Raw genomic sequence first — 20,874 nt, 5'->3', positions numbered from 1 at the left:
TCACCACAATAATTGGTCTGAACTGTTACCTTGGGCAGAGTTTGCTCGTAATAGTGCTATTAATGCTTCCTCCAAGTTATCCTCGTTCATGGCGAATTATGGGTTTCAACCATACTTGTTGCCCGATTCATTCATGTCTCAGGGTATTCCGGCTTTGGAGGAGCATCTCCAGCAACTCCGTTCCACGTGGGTGCAGATTAAGGATTGCCTTCATCGTTCTATGCAGCGCCAAAAGTTCCAGGCTGATCGTAGGCATCTCCCCGCACCTTCCTACCAGGTTGGTGAGAGAGTTTGGCTGTCCTCCCGCAACTTGAACCTTCATGTGCCTTCCATTAAATTGGCTCCCCTTTATGTTGGTTCTTTTTGAATACTCTGACGGGTTAATCCTGTGGCTTACGCTCTTGACCTTCCTCCTGCTATGCACATCTCCAATGTTTTTCATGTCTCCCTCTTGAAACCATTGGTTTGTAATCAGTTTACCACTGTGTTGCCTCATTCCCGTCCTAACCTTGTTGATAACCATGAGGAGTATGAGGTTAGCAGCATTATTGACTCTCGTATGTCCAGGGGCCGTGTACAGTATTTGGTTCACTGGAGGGGCTACGGTCCGGAGGAGCGTTCTTGGGTTCCTTCCTCTGATGTTCATGCCATGTGCTGCTGTCAGCCATTTTACTCACCTCTCTTTCTGACTATGGTGCATTATGGGGGATGCTGCTCATTTCTTGCACTTCCTTTTATGGCCAGACTGGTGTGCATCATCCATGTGAGACAGGATGCAGTCTCAGAATTGTGATGTCATCACTTATTATTTAAAGGGCCTCTGTTCAGTATGCTTTGCCTTTGCATTGTCTCAGACCTATTTGTGAGAGTTCCTGTGTATTCCCTGGCTGCCTGACGTCCTTCCTGGTTCCTGATCCCTGGCTTGTTCCTGACTCTGCAGTTTTCCTTGTTCCTGATTCCGGCTCGTCTGACTATTCGCTTTGGCTTCTGAATCGGCTCGTCTGACTACCAGCTCTGGTTTTGACTCCTGGCTTGTTATTTGACTTGTGGACTTTTTATTATTTTTTGCAATTAATAAAGGTGTGATTATTTTTGCACTTCTCGTCTCAGTCTGGTTCCTGGCACCCTGACATGCCTCTCCTGTTCCTGCACTTCTCTGAGTTGATTCTCCAAGGAGAACTATTAAATATAAACTTGTTATGGAACAGGTGTGTGAAAAACTGAGGAATGTGGGTACTTTAGCATGTGGGATTTGAAAAAAAAAGAGAGTTAAATGGAAAATAAAATGTATGTAACGGTTGTTGTTTGAATTCTCTTTGTAAAATTTGTTCCAGTTCCTGAATGTTCTTGTGCCCCAGTTAGCAATGAATATTTGGATTGTTGGCATTTCCTAGCAGTGTCATTTTATTTGTAAAAGGGATGTTTTGCTGGCTTTCCATAGGCTTTAATGTGTAATGATGAATTTTGACTCTACCTAAATTCTCTTCCGAATATTCAGCCATATGGAACAGACTTATGACTGAAATTCTGGTGACCCGAAAAACTCAAACCCAAAGTTTAGAAGAACCAAATTTTTCACCTGTTCACATGTTTAGTTTTTATTATAGCACTGGTATGTTGACAACATAAAAAAGTGCCACATTCAATCTTTTTTATCTCCATATCTACTACTGTTTTTCATCAGATAGCTTGGAATGCACTAACCAATGAGATATAGTTCTATGCCAAATGTCATCAAAAAAGGTAAAGTAGTTATTGCTATATTTTGTTTATTAATCCTTCTATGATTAAATTGGAAAATGCTAACTTCACATCTTAAATTAAATTCTCACTCAACCAATTTACTTAACATGTTTATTACGTGTAATTTCTCATGATCCTAAAACTGCTGTCAAATTTTTGTACCTATTGAAAATTATACACATTTTATAGTAAGTGACACAGAATGCTCATTAGACCTTAAACTACTGTTGCATCACTGTGCAGTCCAAAATAATATTCTACTAAAGCATGAACATATTCTCTGTTTTATTTTGGGTTTAAAGACAGTTTGCTATGTTATCTACAGATAATTAAAACAATAAAAAAGATCAATAAAATAAATTAAGAACATTAACAGACAATAATTCAACGTAAAATATTAAAGCTATAATCAAAATAATTATTTAAATGTATAAAGATGATTATTTTTAGTGCTGATACATTTAATAGATTTTAATTGTAGAACAGATAAAAAAAAATATGAAACTATAAATACAGATTTACCAACACTGAAATATAAAACATCCATGTAAAAGGCAGGCAACATGAGTCTCAAAAACAGGAATCAAGTAGTTTAGGTGTAGCAATGTCCTTTTGTTTCTTTTAGTAGTCTTTCAAAACACATCAATGATCTGAACAAAAAAAAGTGAGTCTATAGTGTGTCTTTGCATCCTGTCTTTTCTTTTTGGAATATTGAAGTTTTCTTGAATTTATTTAAGGGAACTCCCTTTATCTCATGTTACTAAGTCAGGAAATATGTTTAGTGTACAATTACTAAAGCATGCCAAAAATCATTGTTTGTCTTATAACCTTATTGACGTTATTGCTTATAGTAATTTATTTTCTCATATTTCTAAGGATTTTGATTATAATTGTCACTGATGAATACAATAGGTATTAATAGGCACGATCTGTTACATACTTGACATTTACAAGGTACAAGCAGACTAAAGTACCTCCTATATATACACACACATACATATAATACAGCCAGAAGATAAAATAAATCTCAGTAAGATTCCTGATCAGTGTGTGCAGTGAAGAGCTCCACTTCAGTCAACAATGGTAAGAGTAAGAGAAAGTGAATTTGGTTGTTTTGTTATATTGCCATTATTTACTTTCAGAAAGGTCTTCTGTCTTTTCCCTTAATTAAGAATGACAAACAAATGGATGACATTAAGTGATGTATGTCATTTTGCTAGACATACAAAGAAACTTCTCTTGTAATCATAGCAAAAAGAAAACAGCCTTCTGCTGTTAAAACCCTACTCACAGATATAAGATGGGCTTGACTTGTATTGTAGTTCTGACTATTCTACATCAAGAAGAATTTTAGAACATTTTAAACTACTGGATGCTAGATATTGATGCAACGAAGTGCAAAATAGAGAATTTATGTCATTTTTACTTCAAATACAAATAAACTCTCAGCTTACATTTCAGACATGTGAGAACAATGAAAAGACAACTATTGGAAACCCATTAAAACATTCAGAAATATTCTTCAGAATTAGACCCTAATATTGAATAAAGAAACATAGTTGGTATTAAATAGTATAATAAAGGGATGAGTACTGTAAAGAGTTTCAAAACATTTTTCTTAATGATTTATTATAGCCAACACATTATTATCACTTATTTTGTATTAAGATTACATTAAATGAACCCACTTTCTTTCACTCCTCTGTATTCATACTGTTTTGTACCTGCACATTAGATCTCCTCATTACATAATGTGATACATCATTAACTTGAGGAAGCCAGTACACACATAGGCACTTTGCAGTGGTAATGGCTGGGGTGCACCAGGTTTTTTGGTGGGTTGTAATGATTTTGGAATTGGAAATCATTTAGAAACCTGTACAAACCTTTTTTCAATGCTCTTCAAATGTATAGAAATAGATAATTTATTGTTAATATTTCTTGACTAATCTTTCATAATGTTTAAGTTCCATTTTGTTGTTTTAATAGTCCAAATCTGTATTCATCTTACAATTGTATCCCTGGATTATTACTTTGTTCCTGATCTGTTGTATTTTTTAGATACCCAGTTGCTTTTTTTACCTTTCTTTTTATTTTATGCTCTTCTCCTTTCCTTTATTTATGTGTTGTTCGTTGCCTAAAAAATGTTTATTAGAAATATATTTGATTAAAGTAGGAGCTAAGTTGTAGAATCATATTGCTGCTCATCTGTATTTCCTTTCCTTACTCTCTTCCGCTCTCTCTCTCTCTTTCTCTCTCTCTTACTCTATCTCTCTCTTCCTCCTTTTCTCTCTTTTTTCTCTTTCTCTATTTTCTCTCTTTTCTCTCTTTTCTCTCTCTCTCTCTCTCTCTCTCTCTCTCTCTCCCTCTCTCTCTGTTATGTGCTCATACAACACAAATGCAAACAATTTAATCTTGAGTGGATGCAAATTTTAATACTAATCATGATTTTTGTTTCTCCAAGGTCTTCTCATCAAAAAATGGAATGCAGAGATACTTATTTTACATTGTGATTGTTTATACTATTCACGAGCATCAGTGCTTTGACTTAAGTGCCTGCAATGGAACATTTAGAGCCCCAGGTAAAATAACACAAAACAAATATTTAGTTACATAATAAGATCTTTTTAGGCAATTGCACTGAAATATATAGGTAACAATAATGTTTCCCAGTGTTCAAATGTGTCAGTTGCTTTCATTTGAAATACAGTCCATATTCAATTCTTATGTGCTAAAATAATCGTATGGAGAGAATATGTAACATCTTAAGATGTCCCCCTCCAGTACAACCAATCATTCTTGATATATAGCTTTGTATCAACCTTAGTTAGCGTCCTCAATTTTGATACCACTTCTGCTGAATAGCAAGTTATAGATTACAAATTAGTTTATGCAAAAAATGTAAATATTCTAACATGAGGACAGATTGTAATTTAGTTGTAAATGTTATACAAAATTACATTTAGAAAAGCTTTATTTTCTGTATTAGATTGTTTAAAAAAATGAATATTGATATGACTTTCAAATTTAGAAGCCTCTTACCCACAGATACAAAATAACATTTTATTTAGAAATTTTTAACCAATTTAAAAATAATATATTAAATGTAAACATGTGGACTATCCACTCAAGTGCTTTAATTTAAAATGTCTAATAACACATTTCAAACAAATGTTTTGATAAAAAGTTTAATTGCAGTTTAAATATACATGACTTTATTTAAAAAATAAAAACAATATACCTAACTCTCTTGCATTTTTTTTTTGTTGCAGAATATTCAGACATTCTGGTGAATTGTGGACCTCAAAATATTGAACTTTATATTTTCTTCTGTCCCGTGATTTTTGCTGGCTATAATGAAACTCAGCTCTATATGAATGACATTTTCACCAATCCTGCTTGCCAGGGTATAGTTGACACTTCTGGTACCATTCCCTTCTTGAAATATACTTTTTCAATCAATGAAAGTTCAACTTGTGGAAGTTTATTTACGGTAAGGAATTAATAATAAAAGCATGTAAATGATATATATATATATATATATATATATATATATATATATATATGCAATTTTTGATGTGCATAGTGATTATAGAAAATATTGAACATTGCTTAATGGGAAACTTCCATTAATATTCATTTTATTATTAAATATTAATTTAGCTTGGGAATCATTTCTCCTCTGTAATTGATTATACCGAATTATTCTGCTCTGTAAAATATTTGTAAAATAGGTTTAAATTACTGCAGTCTCCCTAAAAAAGACCATATTTAAAAGTCATCAGGCATGCTACTTTCTTCCTGATATATGCAAGTACATTGCAGTTAGAGTTTGTAATTGAAAAAATGTTTTTTTGCTGTAACTTTTGATGGTGATCTTAGACAATTGAATGTCAATAAATAAAATTATGTTACGTGAAAAGTATATCAAAAATATTTTTGCAATGAAAAATATTAAAAGGGCATTAAACACAAAACTGTGCTTGTCCCAGACTCCATAGGAGGCCAAAAAGCAAATGATGTAACCTGTAAATACTGCAAAACAAATAGCGGGTTTAGGCAATATGCATCATTTTAAATTGCTAGGTTGCATAACCTTAGGGAGCATAGGACAAAGCAGATTATGTTTACATAAATGTCAGATGTGTTTAATTTTCCTTGAAGTAAAAACTGTTTAATTTTATTTTAAAGCAAACAGAAAATGCATGTTTGTACACAACTGGTAGGTATTTGTTTAAAAAAAATACTTCACATAGCTCTATTGGTGAATTTCTGTAATCATTTTTTAATTGCAGCATTGACATTCGGTTTAAATTTCATGGACATTATTGCTTTTTAATGTTACCTTTATTAATGAACATTACAAAAAACTATAGAAAGAAAAGCTTTAAATGTTCCTTGTTATTCAGTGTTAAGTTGTTAGGTAATGTCTCCATAAATAAAAGCAGTATTGTTGCAAACATTAACAGTACATAATACTTCAAAATTATTATACAGAATGGTTAATCCATTGATATTTACAATTCAGAAACTACCTGAAATGGAGTATTTTCTAATTCCCTTTATTAGAACAGCCATAGGGCCAGAAAACCCTGAGCAATAAGGGCTTTATCGCAGGGTGTTGTGCTTGTCAGGCTTATTGCTGGTATTATGAGTTGAAACTAACGGCAATCGCTAGAGTAGTAGAGTGCAATTGCGATTTATGCTAGAATGATTACCGCTTCCACAGAGCTCTGGTTAACTCTTTCACAAAAGACAAAAGTGTCATTAAACACATCAAAAATACATTACATATGGACATATGTATTTATAGGTGTATATATGTCTGTATATACATATTTACACATATAAACACATAAATACATATGTATACATTGGAACCCTTTGCAGTCAAGTAGTTAAAAAACATTAAAAAAAAATATTTATGCAATATTCATATTTAATAAAGGTTTTAACTATGTATTTACTTAAAATATTTAACATTCCAATGTTCTACACCTAGCCGAGTATGTTCTATGTATTTCTAAATAGATATTCCTATTTTTATCTGTATATATCTATACCTATATATCATTATATATATATATATATATATATATATTGTACAAAAAAATCATCATATATTTAGAAATATTTATTTATAAATAAATAGAGCATATTCTTGTATGTGAAGAACATTGGAATGTGAAATATTCATATTTTCATGTTGGGTTAGCGCACATGAGAATATGTGATCGGGTGTGCGCGAAAGTGAGATCTTAGTTTTTTTTTTCCTTTTTTTAATCCATTGATTTCTATGGGGGAATGTGCACACGATATTCTAACATTTTACTTTCAACTTGTAACGCAAACACAACCCGATGAGCACAAAAAGCTAACTTCTAGCTCAATCAATGCTAGATCTTGAGTGTTAATTTACGCTCCACTCGTAATCTGGCCCATAGTTATTTAAATATAATTAAAACAAATAGCAAAACAAGTAGACCAATATAAAGAGCAAGATTATGAGTGGCGTTCTAACTGTTGCGCGTGAGCAACAAGGGGTTTATTGCAAAGTCGCACAAAACACATTATAAATACATTTAAAATTACATTTATACACTCATAATAACACTCGGCTAGATTACGAGTTTTGTGTTATGAGTGTAAAAGCATTGTTATTGCTCTTTTTCACTACCGCTGGTATTACAAGTCTTGCAGGTTAAGCTGCACCGCACACTTTTTTGGCCGTAACACAACGTAACGGCCAAAAAAGCATCAGCCAATAGGATTTTTTACCCTTTAATTCCGATTGGCTGATAGAATTCTATCAGCCAATCGGAATTCAAGGGACGCCATCTTGGATGACGTCCCTTAAAGGAACCTACATTCTGGAAGAGCTGTCGATTGAAGAGGATGCTCCGCGCCGGATGTCTTGAAGATGGAGCTGCTCCGCGCCGAATGAATGAAGATAGAAGATGCCGTCTGGATGAAGACTTCTGCCCAGTTGGATGAAGACTTCGGCCTGCTTGGATGAAGACTTCTGCCAGCTTCGATGAGGACTTCTGCCGCTTTGTTGAGGATGGATGTCGGGTCTTCAAAAACTGTAAGTGGATCTTCGGGGGTTAGTGTTAGGTTTTTTTAAGGGTTTATTGGATGGGTTTTATTTTTAGCTTAGGGTTTGGGCGAAAAAAGAGCTAAATGCCCTTTTAAGGGCAATGTCCATTCAAATGCCCTTTTCGGGGCAATGGGGAGCTTAGGTTTTTTTAGATAGGATTTTATTTGCGGGGTTGGTTGTGTGGGTGGTGGGTTTTACTGTTGGGGGGTTGTTTGTAATTTTTTTTTACAGGTAAAAGAGCTGATTTCTTTGGGGCAATGGTAGTTTATTGTAGGCTAGGGAGTTTTTTTATTTTGGGGGGCTTTTTTATTTTCATAGGGCTATTAGATTAGGTGTAATTAGTTTAAATATTTCATAATTTATTTTTTATTTTGTGTAATTTAGTGGGGTTTTTTTTGTAATTTAGTTAATTGTATTTAATTAATGTAATTTATTTAATTGTAGTGTAAGGTTAGGCAGGTTAGGTTTTATTTCACAGGTAAGTTTGTATTTATTTTAACAAGGTAGCTAGTAAATAGTTAATAACTATTTACTAACTAGTCTACCTAGTTAAAATAAATACAAACTTAGCTGTAAAATAAAAATAAAACCTAAGATAGATACAATATAACTATTAGTTATATTGTAGCTAGCTTAGGGTTTATTTTATAGGTAAGTATTTAGTTTTAAATAGGAATTATTTAGTTAATGATAGGAATTTTTATTTAGATTTATTTTAATTATATTAAAGTTAGTGGGTGTTAGGGTTAGGTTTAGGGGTTTATAACTTTAGTATGGTGGCGGCGACGTTGGGGGTGGCAGATTAGTGGTTAATAAGTGTAATGTAGGTGGCGGCGATGTCGGGGGCAGCAGATTAGGGGTTAATAAGTGTAATGTAGGTGTCGCGATGTTGAGGGTGGCAGATTAGGGGTGTTTAGACTCAGGTTTTATGTTAGGGTGTTAGGTGTAAACATAACTTTTCTTTCCCCATTGGAATCAATGGGGCTGCGTTACGGAGCTTTACGCTCCTTTATTGCAGGTGTTAGGCTTTTTTTAGCTGGCTCTCCCCATTGATGTCTATGGGGAAATGGTGCATGAGCACGTAAAACCAGCTCAAAGCAGCGCTGGTATTGGAGTGCGGTATGGAGCTCAATTTTGCTCAACGCTCCAATATTGCCTGCTAACGCCGGGTTTATGAAAACCTGTAATAGCAGCACTATAGGGAGGTGAGCGGGGGAAATAACTTGCAAGTTAGCACTGAGCCGCTCTTACCGCAAAACTCGTAATCTAGCCGACTATCTAATAAAAAATAAATAAAAAGAGCTCAAAAATATGGGGTCTAAAGTATTAGGAAAAAAATTGACTAAATATATATGTATGTTAATATGTGTGTACATATGTATTTATATGTGTAAGTATGTATTTACAGACATATATACACATATATAAATATATAAATACATATGTATACATATACAGACATATATATATAAGTGCATTAGACCCCTTTTCAGTCAAGTAGCTGAAAACATCTAAAATCATATTTATGCAATATTCCTATTTAATAAAGTGTTTAACTGTGGATTTACTATAAATATTTCACATTCCAATGTTCTTCACATAATGGAATATGTTTTAAGTATTTTTAAATATATATTCATATATATATACTGTATATATATATATATATATATATATATATATATATTTATATATTTTACAAAATAACCATCAGATATATATATATATATAGAAACATTTATGTAATAATAAATAGAACATGTTCTTCTATGTGAACATAAGCGGGTTAGCGCACTTGAGAAAACACAATCGGGTTTGTGCGTGAGTAAGGGTGTTACGTTTTTTCCACTTTTCACACTCCTTTGAAGTCTATGGGGGAATACGTTAACCCTGTTGCAATATTCAAAGTTTGGCTTTTTGCGGATGTCGGGTTAGCCTTCCTGTGAAAATGTTTTACTTTCAACTTGTAATATGCGTGCTACTCGAATCATGCAAAAAGCTTCTATATAGCAGAGTTAATGCAAGAGTGGGAGCGATAAATAGAGCTCCAATTGTAATCTAGCCCAGAGTAAGAGGATCTGTATTAAAAAAAATATACTTTTTGCAGTAAGGAAAGCATTGTAAAAATCTAGAAATTATCTTTAAATATTGGCTCTGACTTTTCTGGCTTTTCTGCATACATTGATCAATGTTAAAATGATTGCACTCTATCAGTTCAAATAATGTTAACTGCTGTGTGCTAACAATATTGGATTTTTGCGCAATGGAAATAGCGCTCGTGTTATAATTGAAAACAAGATTTCGAGAGCGCAATCATATGTTATGTTCATCGGGCTAAAGTGATTGGAAACCTTGTGTAAAGAGTAGTATATAAAAAAGTTACACTAAACACTACATGAATACATTCAAATTTGCAGTTACACTCAAATAAACACTATCTGATAAAAATTAGTCATATAAATATTAAAAAAGTTATAAGTGTTAACAGGTATATGACAAGGTGTTTGACTACAAAGGGCTATATGGTATATATACATACATATACATGTCTAAATATGTGTATGTTTGTATGCATATATATATATATATATATACAGTATATACAGTATTTTTATATATATATATATATATATATATATATAAATGTATATATGTGTGTACATGTGTATTTATGTATCTATGTGTTAAACTGTATATTTACTGTAAATATTTCACATTCCAATGTTCTAATATTTTTATTGTAAATATATATTCCTATATAAATCTGTATATACCTATACCTATATATCAATTCCTATAGATATATAAATATAGATATGTGTTTTACATTAATATTATCATATATATATATATATATATATATATATATATATATATAATACAATTTAAAAATATATATGTGAAGAACATAGGAATGTTAAATATTATTAACCGCTTTGTGTTTTGCGCTTTAGTTCTAACATGGTTTTGGGTTAGCATATATGAAGCATTAGTAATCTTATAGCATGTTCTTGAAATATTGAATATAAAATATTAAAAAATATTAATAACCATTATTACAAATTAATACACATACTGTAAAAAATTATAAATAATCCATACAATATATATATACTGTATATATATATATATATATATATATAATTTTTTTACAGTACTGTATATGTAATTGTAATTTTTAATAATTGCTATTCCTATTTTTTTTATCTTTTATATTTAATATTTAAAAAAAAAAATAAACATAATAGAAAACAGTTTACATTCCTTTTATATATGGTTATTTTTTAATGATGATTTTTATTATTGCTTCCTAGGCAATGAGAACAACCTTGTCGCACTTTCGTTCACGCTTTTAAAGATAGTAAAATACTTAAAGTTTTTTTCAATGGGACAAATATAATTGTTTATGTAAAACAACGGGATATAGGTGAATACTAAAACAGCTTGAATATTATTTGTTAATTTAAGAATCCTCAAATTTGCGGCCAGGGCTTTATCTAAAATTGTTTCTTTGATAGAAATTGTGATATTTTTTATAACAATTTTCTGTTTTTCAGTCCATGTTACAGATGTTTTGTCACAATCTTTTACATTGATTTTAAAAACTAGATTAAAAGGACAGAAAACCCCCCAAAAAATATTTTATTATTTGGATAGCACATAAAATTTTAAACAACTTTCCAACTTACTTATATTATCACATTTGCTTCATTCTCATGTTATCCTTTGTGTGCAGGCACCAATCAGCATCTAGCTCCTACAAGTATAAGATATGTGCATATTATTTTTCAACAAGGGATACCAAGAGAACGAAGCACATTTAAAAATAGAAGAGAATTTAAAAGTGTCTTAAAATTACATGATTTTTCTGAATCATAGTAAATGGGTATGGGGAGCACTTACAGCAAGGGTGAATGGACGTTCTATAATGTGTTAAATAATAAAGCAACATAAAACAGTGAGTTAAATATTGAAATGTAATAATTTTACTTAAAGATTAAAATAATTGTATACAATGTTTGTAACATGGATATAGTTACGGCCACAATATAAAATCTATTAAAAATTAAAATAAATGTTCCTTGATATAAAGTCCTAAAACGTTTTTTGATAAAAAGTCCTTTCAAGTATGATCTTTGTTTTGCAGTAACAGCTGACACTTTCAATTGCCTCTATCTTGAGTGTTATGAGCTTTGGTTCCAGCTGGGCTTACCTGGGGAATCTTACCAGACCTTCTGGGTGTATAACGTGATTCAGGTGAGCGGTGATAACTCTGACCGTCAAGACACCTTGCACTGAGCTACCTGGAGTGTAGTTTATTCCTCCATGTCGTCTTAGCATCTTTCAGTCACTGCGGTAATTCAGGTCTGTGTACTACCACACGTGTTCCTCTATCACGTGTTGTTTTTGCCCGTAATATGATTCCTCTCCTCTGGATGCTCTAAGCAGCTGTTATAGGCAGCTAGCAGCTACGGATACTCAGAAAGTGGATCCTCTACAGCGACAGTTCGTGAATGTTTACATGCGGTTTAGCCACCGTGATTACAGATATTGCTACGCGTTTCGGCACTCTTTCTGCGCCTTTATCAAGTGTATAACTGTTAGGTGGCTATAGGTCTTTTATGTTCATTTAGATCCCGCCTCTTAATTCCATATCCAGGTGTGGGGTGTTAATTCTTGTAGTGATGCTCACTTGAATGGATGCAATGTTTCACATTTCAATAGTAAACTCCTTAGTTCCATAGGATACTTTTTTTGTTGTGTTCAAAGAAATCATAGTCCAGTTCATAAGTTAATAAACAATTGGGACAATCTACAGATATAATAAAATTCATAAAGTTAATGCCCCAAATGGATACATAAAGAATACAAAAATACAACAAATACAAAGAAGAAAAATACCAAAAATACAAAAAAATCTTCATTAGTGTTATGTAATACATGAGAGATCTATATAAAAAAGGGTTTATAAAAGGTTATATTTCATTGCATTAGGTGATTATATAAATGGGTTTAGATCAAATTCAGCGTTAAGACCATTGGGTACCAATGTATTAAAATTAAAAATTAGTTGTGCTTCATTGTATAATTAGTCTCTTTCCATATCGCCTCCCCTATTGATTGATTATTTCTTAAGGCCCTAAAATTTCATGCCAGCTGTATCTTTATTATGTTTTTCTAGAAAGTGTTTAGAAAGATGGTGTTTGATATTAGCCCATTTTATTTTTAAAATATGTTCCCTAATCCTGTCTCTGAGTAGGTGACTTGTTTGTCCCAAATATTGAAAATCACATGGACACTGTATTAATTTAATAAATATCAAGTTTTACAAACCCAAGAGAGCACAAATCTGGAGAATACTTTTTTTAGAGGAAGGTCCCCAAAGACCAGGGACATCAAGACAGATATATCAGGAAAATACAAAAAGAAAAGAATTGCAAAAGAAAAGACATCTAGAGGATGTAGAGGAGGAGGAAGAACAAAAGATTAAAAAAAGATTAAGATATAAAGTCAGGAACCAACCATAAAGGGGATTTTCAATTTAAGCAGTATAGAATTAAATAAACATCAAGAAAGGATCTTAAATAAAGGTTTATCCTTCGCTCCAACATGCAGATTGAACAAATTTAACACAATAATCAATATAAATCAATTTGTACGTAAATTAACCCTAAAAAGGCACTTTATATAAAAAATCCACTAGAGAGAGATGTTTGTACTAATTTAACAATTCAAAAGAAAGATACATTCATCCATACCTCTATGAAATCTAAGTCAAAATACTACCCCTCTCAAGACAAAGGGAAACACCTAGAATTATTTGAGAAACTGGTAAAAGAGGACATACAAATAAATATAACAAATAAGACAATATACACTAATCTAACTAGAAAAGAAAGAACTGTACTAATTGATTTAAAAAATGACCCCAAACTAACCATTAAACCTGCAGACAAGGGTGTGTGTGGGGGGGGTAATCCTTAATACAATTGACTACTTAGAAGAAGCAAATAGGTTATTGGGGTACACAAATACCTACACAACATTCAATTTTAACCCTATAAGCACCCAATGTAAGGCATTTAAAGAGTTCATTGAAAGAGCAAAACATTAGGGTATTATTAACCCAAATGAATATCAATTTTTAAAGATTGAACACCCAAAGACACCAGTCTTCTACTACTTGCCCAAAATTCACAAGACCTTAGATAGACCACCATGGCGGCTAATTATATCAGTCAAAGGTTCTTTAACTAGTAATATGTCTTAATATATATATATACATTTTTACAAATTTATGTACACAATTTACCATCTTACTTAAATGATACAACCGATTTCCTCAATTCTTTGAAAGACATTACATGGGACAAAAATTATACACTTGTAACTTTAGACGTCAATTCTTTATATACCAGTATTGCTCATAATTTGGGCATTGAAGCAGTCAAACATTATCTAACAAAGGACTTTGAAATGGAAAATACACAAATGGATTTTATCATTAACTGTATTTTACTTATTCTTAAAAATAATGACTTTCATTTTAATGGCCAATATTATTTACACACAAAAGGTACAGCTATAGAAACAAGGTTTGCTCCCAGTTATGCAAACTTATTTATGGGGTTATTCGAACAAAAACACTTTTTCGAATCCCCCTGGTGCACAAATCTTGTGCTCTACAGGTGCTTCATCGACGATATCTTTATAATCTGGAGAGGGGATATTGAATGAATTGATTTCTTCTATGAAGATTTGAATATGAATAAATGGGGTATTTCTTTCACAAAATAAATTAGCAAAGAAACTATACATTTTCTAGATGTGAAAATGAATATAAGAAACAATGAAGTATCCACAGCCACTTATTTCAAAACAGTAGATGTGAATAACTTCGTTCACTCGGAGAGTTGTCACCTGACAAGATGGATTGACAATATCCCAAAGGGACAATTTCTGAGAATTCGTAAGAATTGTTCAAACCAAAATGACTATTACACACAGGCAGAATTATTAGAAAACAAATTTAAAGATAATGAAGACAATGTAACAGATGTGAAGAAAGTTAGGGATATTGTAGGGAACATAGAAAGAGAAAACTACTAGAAATAAAAAACAAGCCACACCAAACTTTAAAAGATAATAGAGGCCAGTCATTTATTACGAACAATAGTGGGGACTACAGACTGATTAAGAAAACCCTTAATAAACATTGGCACATTGTAAAAAGAGATCCCTTATTATGTGATATTTTAGAAGATTCTCCATCTATAATATTTAAAAAAGCTAGAAATTTAAAAAAATATTCTTGCCCCAAGCCAATTTAAGATGAAAGAGAATAGAGATCAAGATCTCATAGGAAATAAATTACAAGTTTGTTTCCCTTGCCTTAGCTGCACAGCATGTAAATTTGGCAAAAAGGAGAATAAAGTAAAATCAACAAAAAATGATTGTAAATTTACTATAAAATAAACCATAAGATGTACAGATAGTAATATAATTTATTTGATACAGTGTCCATGTGATTTTCAATATTTGGGACAAACGAGTCACCCACTCAGAGACAGGATTAGGGGACATCTTTGAAATATAAAATCTGGTAATATCAAACACCATCTTTCTAAACACTTTCTAGAAAAACATAATAAAGATACAGCTGGCACGGAATTTTGGGGCCTTAAGAAATTATCAACCAATAGGGGAGGTGATAGGGAAATAGACTTATTATACAATGAAGCACAACTAATTTTTAATTTAAATACATTAGTACCGAATGGTCTTAACGCCAAATTTTATCTAAACCCGTTTATATAATCACCTAATGTGCAATGAAATATAACCTTTTATAAACCTTTTTTTAAATATCTCTCTCATGTATTACATAACTAATGAAGATTTTTTTGTATTTTTGGTATTTTTCTTCTTTGTATTTGTTGTATTTTTGTATTCTTTATGTATCCGTTTGAGGCATTAACTTTATGAATTTTATGATATCTGTAGATTGTCCCAATTGTTTATTAACTTATGAACTGGAGTAGGATTTCTTTGAAACACAACAAAGAAAGTATCCTATGGAACCAAGGACTTTACTATTAAAATGTGAAATATTGCATCTATTCAAGTCAGCAGCGCTACAAGGATTAACACCCCACACCTGCATATAGAATTAAGGGGCAGGATCTAAATGAACATAAAAGACCTATAGCCACCTAATAGTTATACACTTGATAAAGGAGCAGAAAGAGCGCCGAAGCGTGTAGCAATATCTGTAATCATGGTGGCTAAACCATATGTGAACGTTCACGAACTGTCGCTGTAGAGGATCCACTTTCTGAGAATCTGTAGCCGCTACTAACAGCTGCTTAGAGCATCCAGAGGGGAGGAATCATATTTTGGACCATGAGATTGGTGCAAAAACAACACATGATAAACGAACACATGTGGGAGTACACAGACCTGAATTACCGCAGTGACTGAAAGATGCAGAGACCACACGGAGGAATAAACTACACTCCAGGTAGCTCAGTGCAAGGCCGCTTGACGGTTGGAGTGATCACCGCTCACCTGAATCACGTTATACACCTAGAAGGTCCGGTAAGATTCCCCGGGTAAGCCTGGCTGGAACCAAAGTTCATAACACTCAAGATAGAGGCAATTGAAAGCTGTTACTGCAAATTTTGCGCTCACAAAGATCATACTTGAAAGGACTTTTTATCAAATAACTTTTTAGGACTTTATATCAAGGAACATTTATTTTAGTTTTTATTAGATTTTATGTTGTGACCACAACTATATCCATGTTACAAACATTGTATACAATTATTTTAATCTTTAAGAAAAATTATGAAATTTCGATATTTAACTCACTGTTTTATGTTGCTTTATTATTTGACACATTATAGAACGTCCATTCATCCTTGCTGTAAGCGCTCCCCATACCCCTTTTCTGTCGTTTAACCTTTCTTTATAGTGGTATATGGAGATACACTATTTTTTGAGGGAGCTATAGGGATAAAGGTTTCAGAACTGACTATTACCCTTTCTTTTATAAACCCCATCTTTCTGAATCATGCAAGTTTAATTTTCACTTTTCTATCCCTTTAATTATATTAAATTATTTTTATATAATTTGCTTACTACAACCTAAAAGTAAGGTTGATGTAGACCAATGATATAAATCTAATTTAATACAAACAGATTTATTCTTATTTTCACAATGTTTTTGTTTTTCACTCAAATACTTGGTAGGTATGGTCAAATGTCGATATTTTTACATATTTAATGAACTCTGCATGTACACCTTAAAATTCATCCCGTGACTTAAATATATTTATTCAATGCTAACATTTAAATATTCAATATAACATTTGACTATTAAATGTTAACATTCAAATATTACTTTTAAATGTTTATATCCATTCTTATATTGAAGTCTATGAGAATCAAAATTGAAATGTTAAAATATAAATATTTAAATGTTGCATATGATAATAAAATGTTAAATTAGTTGAAGAAAAACATATTTTATTTTGCAAATATATATGTTCAGCAAACATTTAAAGGACCAGTAAATACAGTAGATTTGCATAATCAACAAATGCATAATAAAAAGACAATGCAATTGCACTAAGCCGGAACTTCAAATGAGTAGTAGATTTCTTCTGACAAATTTCAAAGTTATGATTATTTACACTCCTCCCGTGTCATCTGACAGCCATCAGCCAATCACAAATGCATTTACGTATATTCTGTGAATTCTTGCACATTCTCAGTAGGAGCTGGTGACTCAAAAAGTGTAAATATAAAAAGACTGTGCACATTTTGTTAAAGGGAAAGTCTAGTTCAAAATAAAATTTCATGATTCAGATAGCTTATGCAATTTTAAACAACTTTCCAATTCACTTTTATCACCATTTTGCTTTGTTCTCTTGCTATCCTTAGTTGAAAGCTAAACCTAGGTAAGCTTGTGCTAATTTCTTAGACCTTGAAGGTTGCCCCTTAACTGAATGCATTTTGATAGCTTTTCACAACTAGAGGGCATTAGTGTGCCATATAGCTAACATTGTGCTTACATATGTGGAGTTACCTAGGAGTCAGCACTGATTGACTAAGATGCAAGTCTGTCAAAAGAACTGAAATAAGCGGGCAGTCAGCAGAGGCTTAGAATCAAGTTAATCACAGAGGTAAAAAGTGTATTAATATAGCTATGCTGGCTATGCAAAATGGGCAATAAAGGGATTATCTATCATTTTAAACAATACAAATTCTGGTGTAGACTGTCCCTTTAATAGAAGTACATTGGAAAGTTGTTTAAAATTGCATGCTCTATCTGAATCATGTGAAAGTTTAATTTTGACTTGAGTGTCCCTTAAATATTCTTTTTGGTTGATCAAATGTAACCAACATTCATTAGTTTCAAAGTATGTGCTGAAACATCCACATCTTTTTGCTCACATACATCTAGATCTATCTATCATCTATCTATCTATCTATCAATCATCTATCATCTATCTATCTATCTATCTATCTATCTCATCTATCTATCTATCTATCTACCATCTATCATCTATCTATATATCATCTATCTATCTATCTATCTATCTATCTATCTATCTATCTATCTATCTACCATCTATCATCTATCTATATATCATCTATCCATCTATCTATCTACAGTATCTAGCTATCTATTTATCTTTCTATATATATATATATATATATATATATATATATATATATATATATATCTATATCTATATACAGGTGGCCCTCGGTTTACAACGGTTCAATTTACACCGTTTCAGAATAACAACCTTTTTTTCCAGTTTTTGAAAAGCATTGAGAAGCAGTGCATTGATGAAAATAACCAGTAGGTGGAGCTGTCCGCTTGTGTTGCAGCAAAGCCAAGCAAGCTGAAATTAATCAGTTTAACCAGACCTGAGCTATAGAGCAGATTTCAAAGGAACTGGATCTTCCTGTATATAAATCAGTCCAGATTGGAATGCATAGAAAGAACTGTTTGCAGAAAAATGCAAGTGAAGTCTGTGTTGTGTGATTATTTTATTAGGTTTATAATGCTGTTTTGCAAATGTTTTTGTTCATTTGACTTAGTTTAATTATATATTCTGTGTTGTGTGATTATTTTATTAGGTTTATAATGCTGTTTAGCATTTAAAGTCTTCATTTCAAAGCTTTAAAAATAATGTATTAGGTGTTACTTATGACAATTTTGAGAGGGGCCTGGGACCTAACTCCCTCACTTCCCATTGACTTACATTATAAACTGGGTTTCAATTTACAATGGTTTCGATTTACAACCATTCCTTCTGGAACCTAACCCCGGGCGTAAACTGAGGGCTACCTGTGTATATATATATATATATATATATATACATACACATATATTCTGGAAACATGTCACATTCTGTTAATTTGTTTTTTTAAAGGGGCTGTGAAATTACTGGTCTAATATGAGATTAATCTACTTTCTTTTCTTTGGTATGTTACCTTGTATATATATATATATATATATATTTATTTATTTATTTATTTATTTTCTATTAACAGATAACAACAGCAAATGGTGAAGGGGATTTCAAAGACTTCTCCAATATCCAAACTGTGAACATAAGTGGAATAATCAAATCAAAAGATCCAAATGTTGGTGTCATCACTTATAGTCCAGAACTGAAATATTTATATTCCTGCAATTACCCATTAGAATACCTCATGAACAATACTAGGCTAGATGTGTAAGTAACCTATCTTTTCTATATAATTTCATTTATTAGTCTGCATGATTTACTATCAATATGTATATACTGTTTTCATTGCTGATTAAAATTAAGGGATAATGCAAGTTTAAAATGATTTTAAAATATGGGAAATCCTTTTACAAATAAAATGACAAATGATTTCCATTCCAATTGTTTTCCCTTTATTTTTTTACTGTGTATTCAGAAATATTTTTACCATTAATTATGATTTAGTATATATTGGGCTAGATAACAAGTGGATTGCTAATTTTTTGTGCACAAATTTGCCCGTTTGCGGGCGCACGATAAATAACCAGCCATTATAAGTGGCTGATTATTGCTACTGTGAGCTGGCGATAGCAGCACATAGAAAATTAACCAGAGATCAGATATCTGCTTAGTTTTCTAAAAGTCCCCCAACTGGCCCCAAATTCCAATATAGTAATTTTTATTAAATATAAAATTGATAGCATCTTTATTAAAAAAAAAAAAAAAATAACAGTTTTAAGGGCTAAACTTGGAGGCTGAGGGGTGTTAAAAAAAACCTGACACTGACCTTTACATTGCGTTCTATGGGAACTGTGTGTTCCCTGTAAATATGTATGTACAGTATATGAATATATACATATATATATTTATGTGTTAATATGTGTATATACACACACATATATATATATATATATATATTCATAAATACTTAAAATCTTCTGCCCATTGCTGCACGACTTACCCCCTTTGCTGCGCTAGTTCTCATGCCATGTCTCACAGCATGAGAATGAGGCTCCCATTGGAACCTATGGCAGTGCGCTCTCGTGAGCGCAATGCTTCCGTGCAATGCAAACGCAAGGTCACATTCAAATTGCACCTCATATGTAATGCCAGCGCACATTTATGTTTTCGTGTAAGCGTTTCATTTTTGCCTTTTTGAAAAGAAATAATGCTTTCAAATGAAAAAGAAAATGATTATTAACTGATTTGATAGCATTGTAATACAGGGACATAGCCGATCAAACAACGTTTTCTGCAATTCCATGAACCACAGGTAGGGGATCGTTGCTGGCCTAGTGCGCTTCACTCCAAAGCTTCATGGGAGTGCTGATGATCTCACCATGTACCTTAGTGATGACTTGACAAAGGAGGCAGAACAAGCAAGTTTAAGTAGCTGCAAGGGAGCTAAATTGCGGGCGGTTCTTCACACAATACAAAGTACAGTTAAAATACAATACAAAGTACAGTTACACTCATATTTGTATCTAATAAAATTATTTAACTCCT

The 20,874-nt window shown here is 32.1% G+C and overlaps 1 protein-coding gene across 1 annotated transcript in view; it reads left to right on the top strand.

Moving 5' to 3' along the window:
- Positions 1-2,703: 2,703 nt before the first annotated feature.
- The window catches only part of LOC128651897 (zona pellucida-like domain-containing protein 1), a 69,901-nt gene continuing 51,730 nt past the window's right edge, over positions 2,704-20,874 (top strand). The window contains exons 1-4 of the mRNA XM_053704864.1: positions 2,704-2,826; positions 4,208-4,325; positions 5,016-5,236; positions 19,412-19,596. Of these exons, the coding sequence (XP_053560839.1) occupies positions 2,824-2,826; positions 4,208-4,325; positions 5,016-5,236; positions 19,412-19,596 (527 nt within the window). The 5' untranslated portion in view covers positions 2,704-2,823. The remainder of the gene's footprint in view (positions 2,827-4,207; positions 4,326-5,015; positions 5,237-19,411; positions 19,597-20,874) is intronic.

Source organism: Bombina bombina, chromosome 3 (assembly GCF_027579735.1).
Source record: "Bombina bombina isolate aBomBom1 chromosome 3, aBomBom1.pri, whole genome shotgun sequence".
In the NCBI taxonomy this organism is placed as follows: domain Eukaryota; kingdom Metazoa; phylum Chordata; class Amphibia; order Anura; family Bombinatoridae; genus Bombina; species Bombina bombina.
This window is presented reverse-complemented; position numbering and strand designations above follow the sequence as displayed.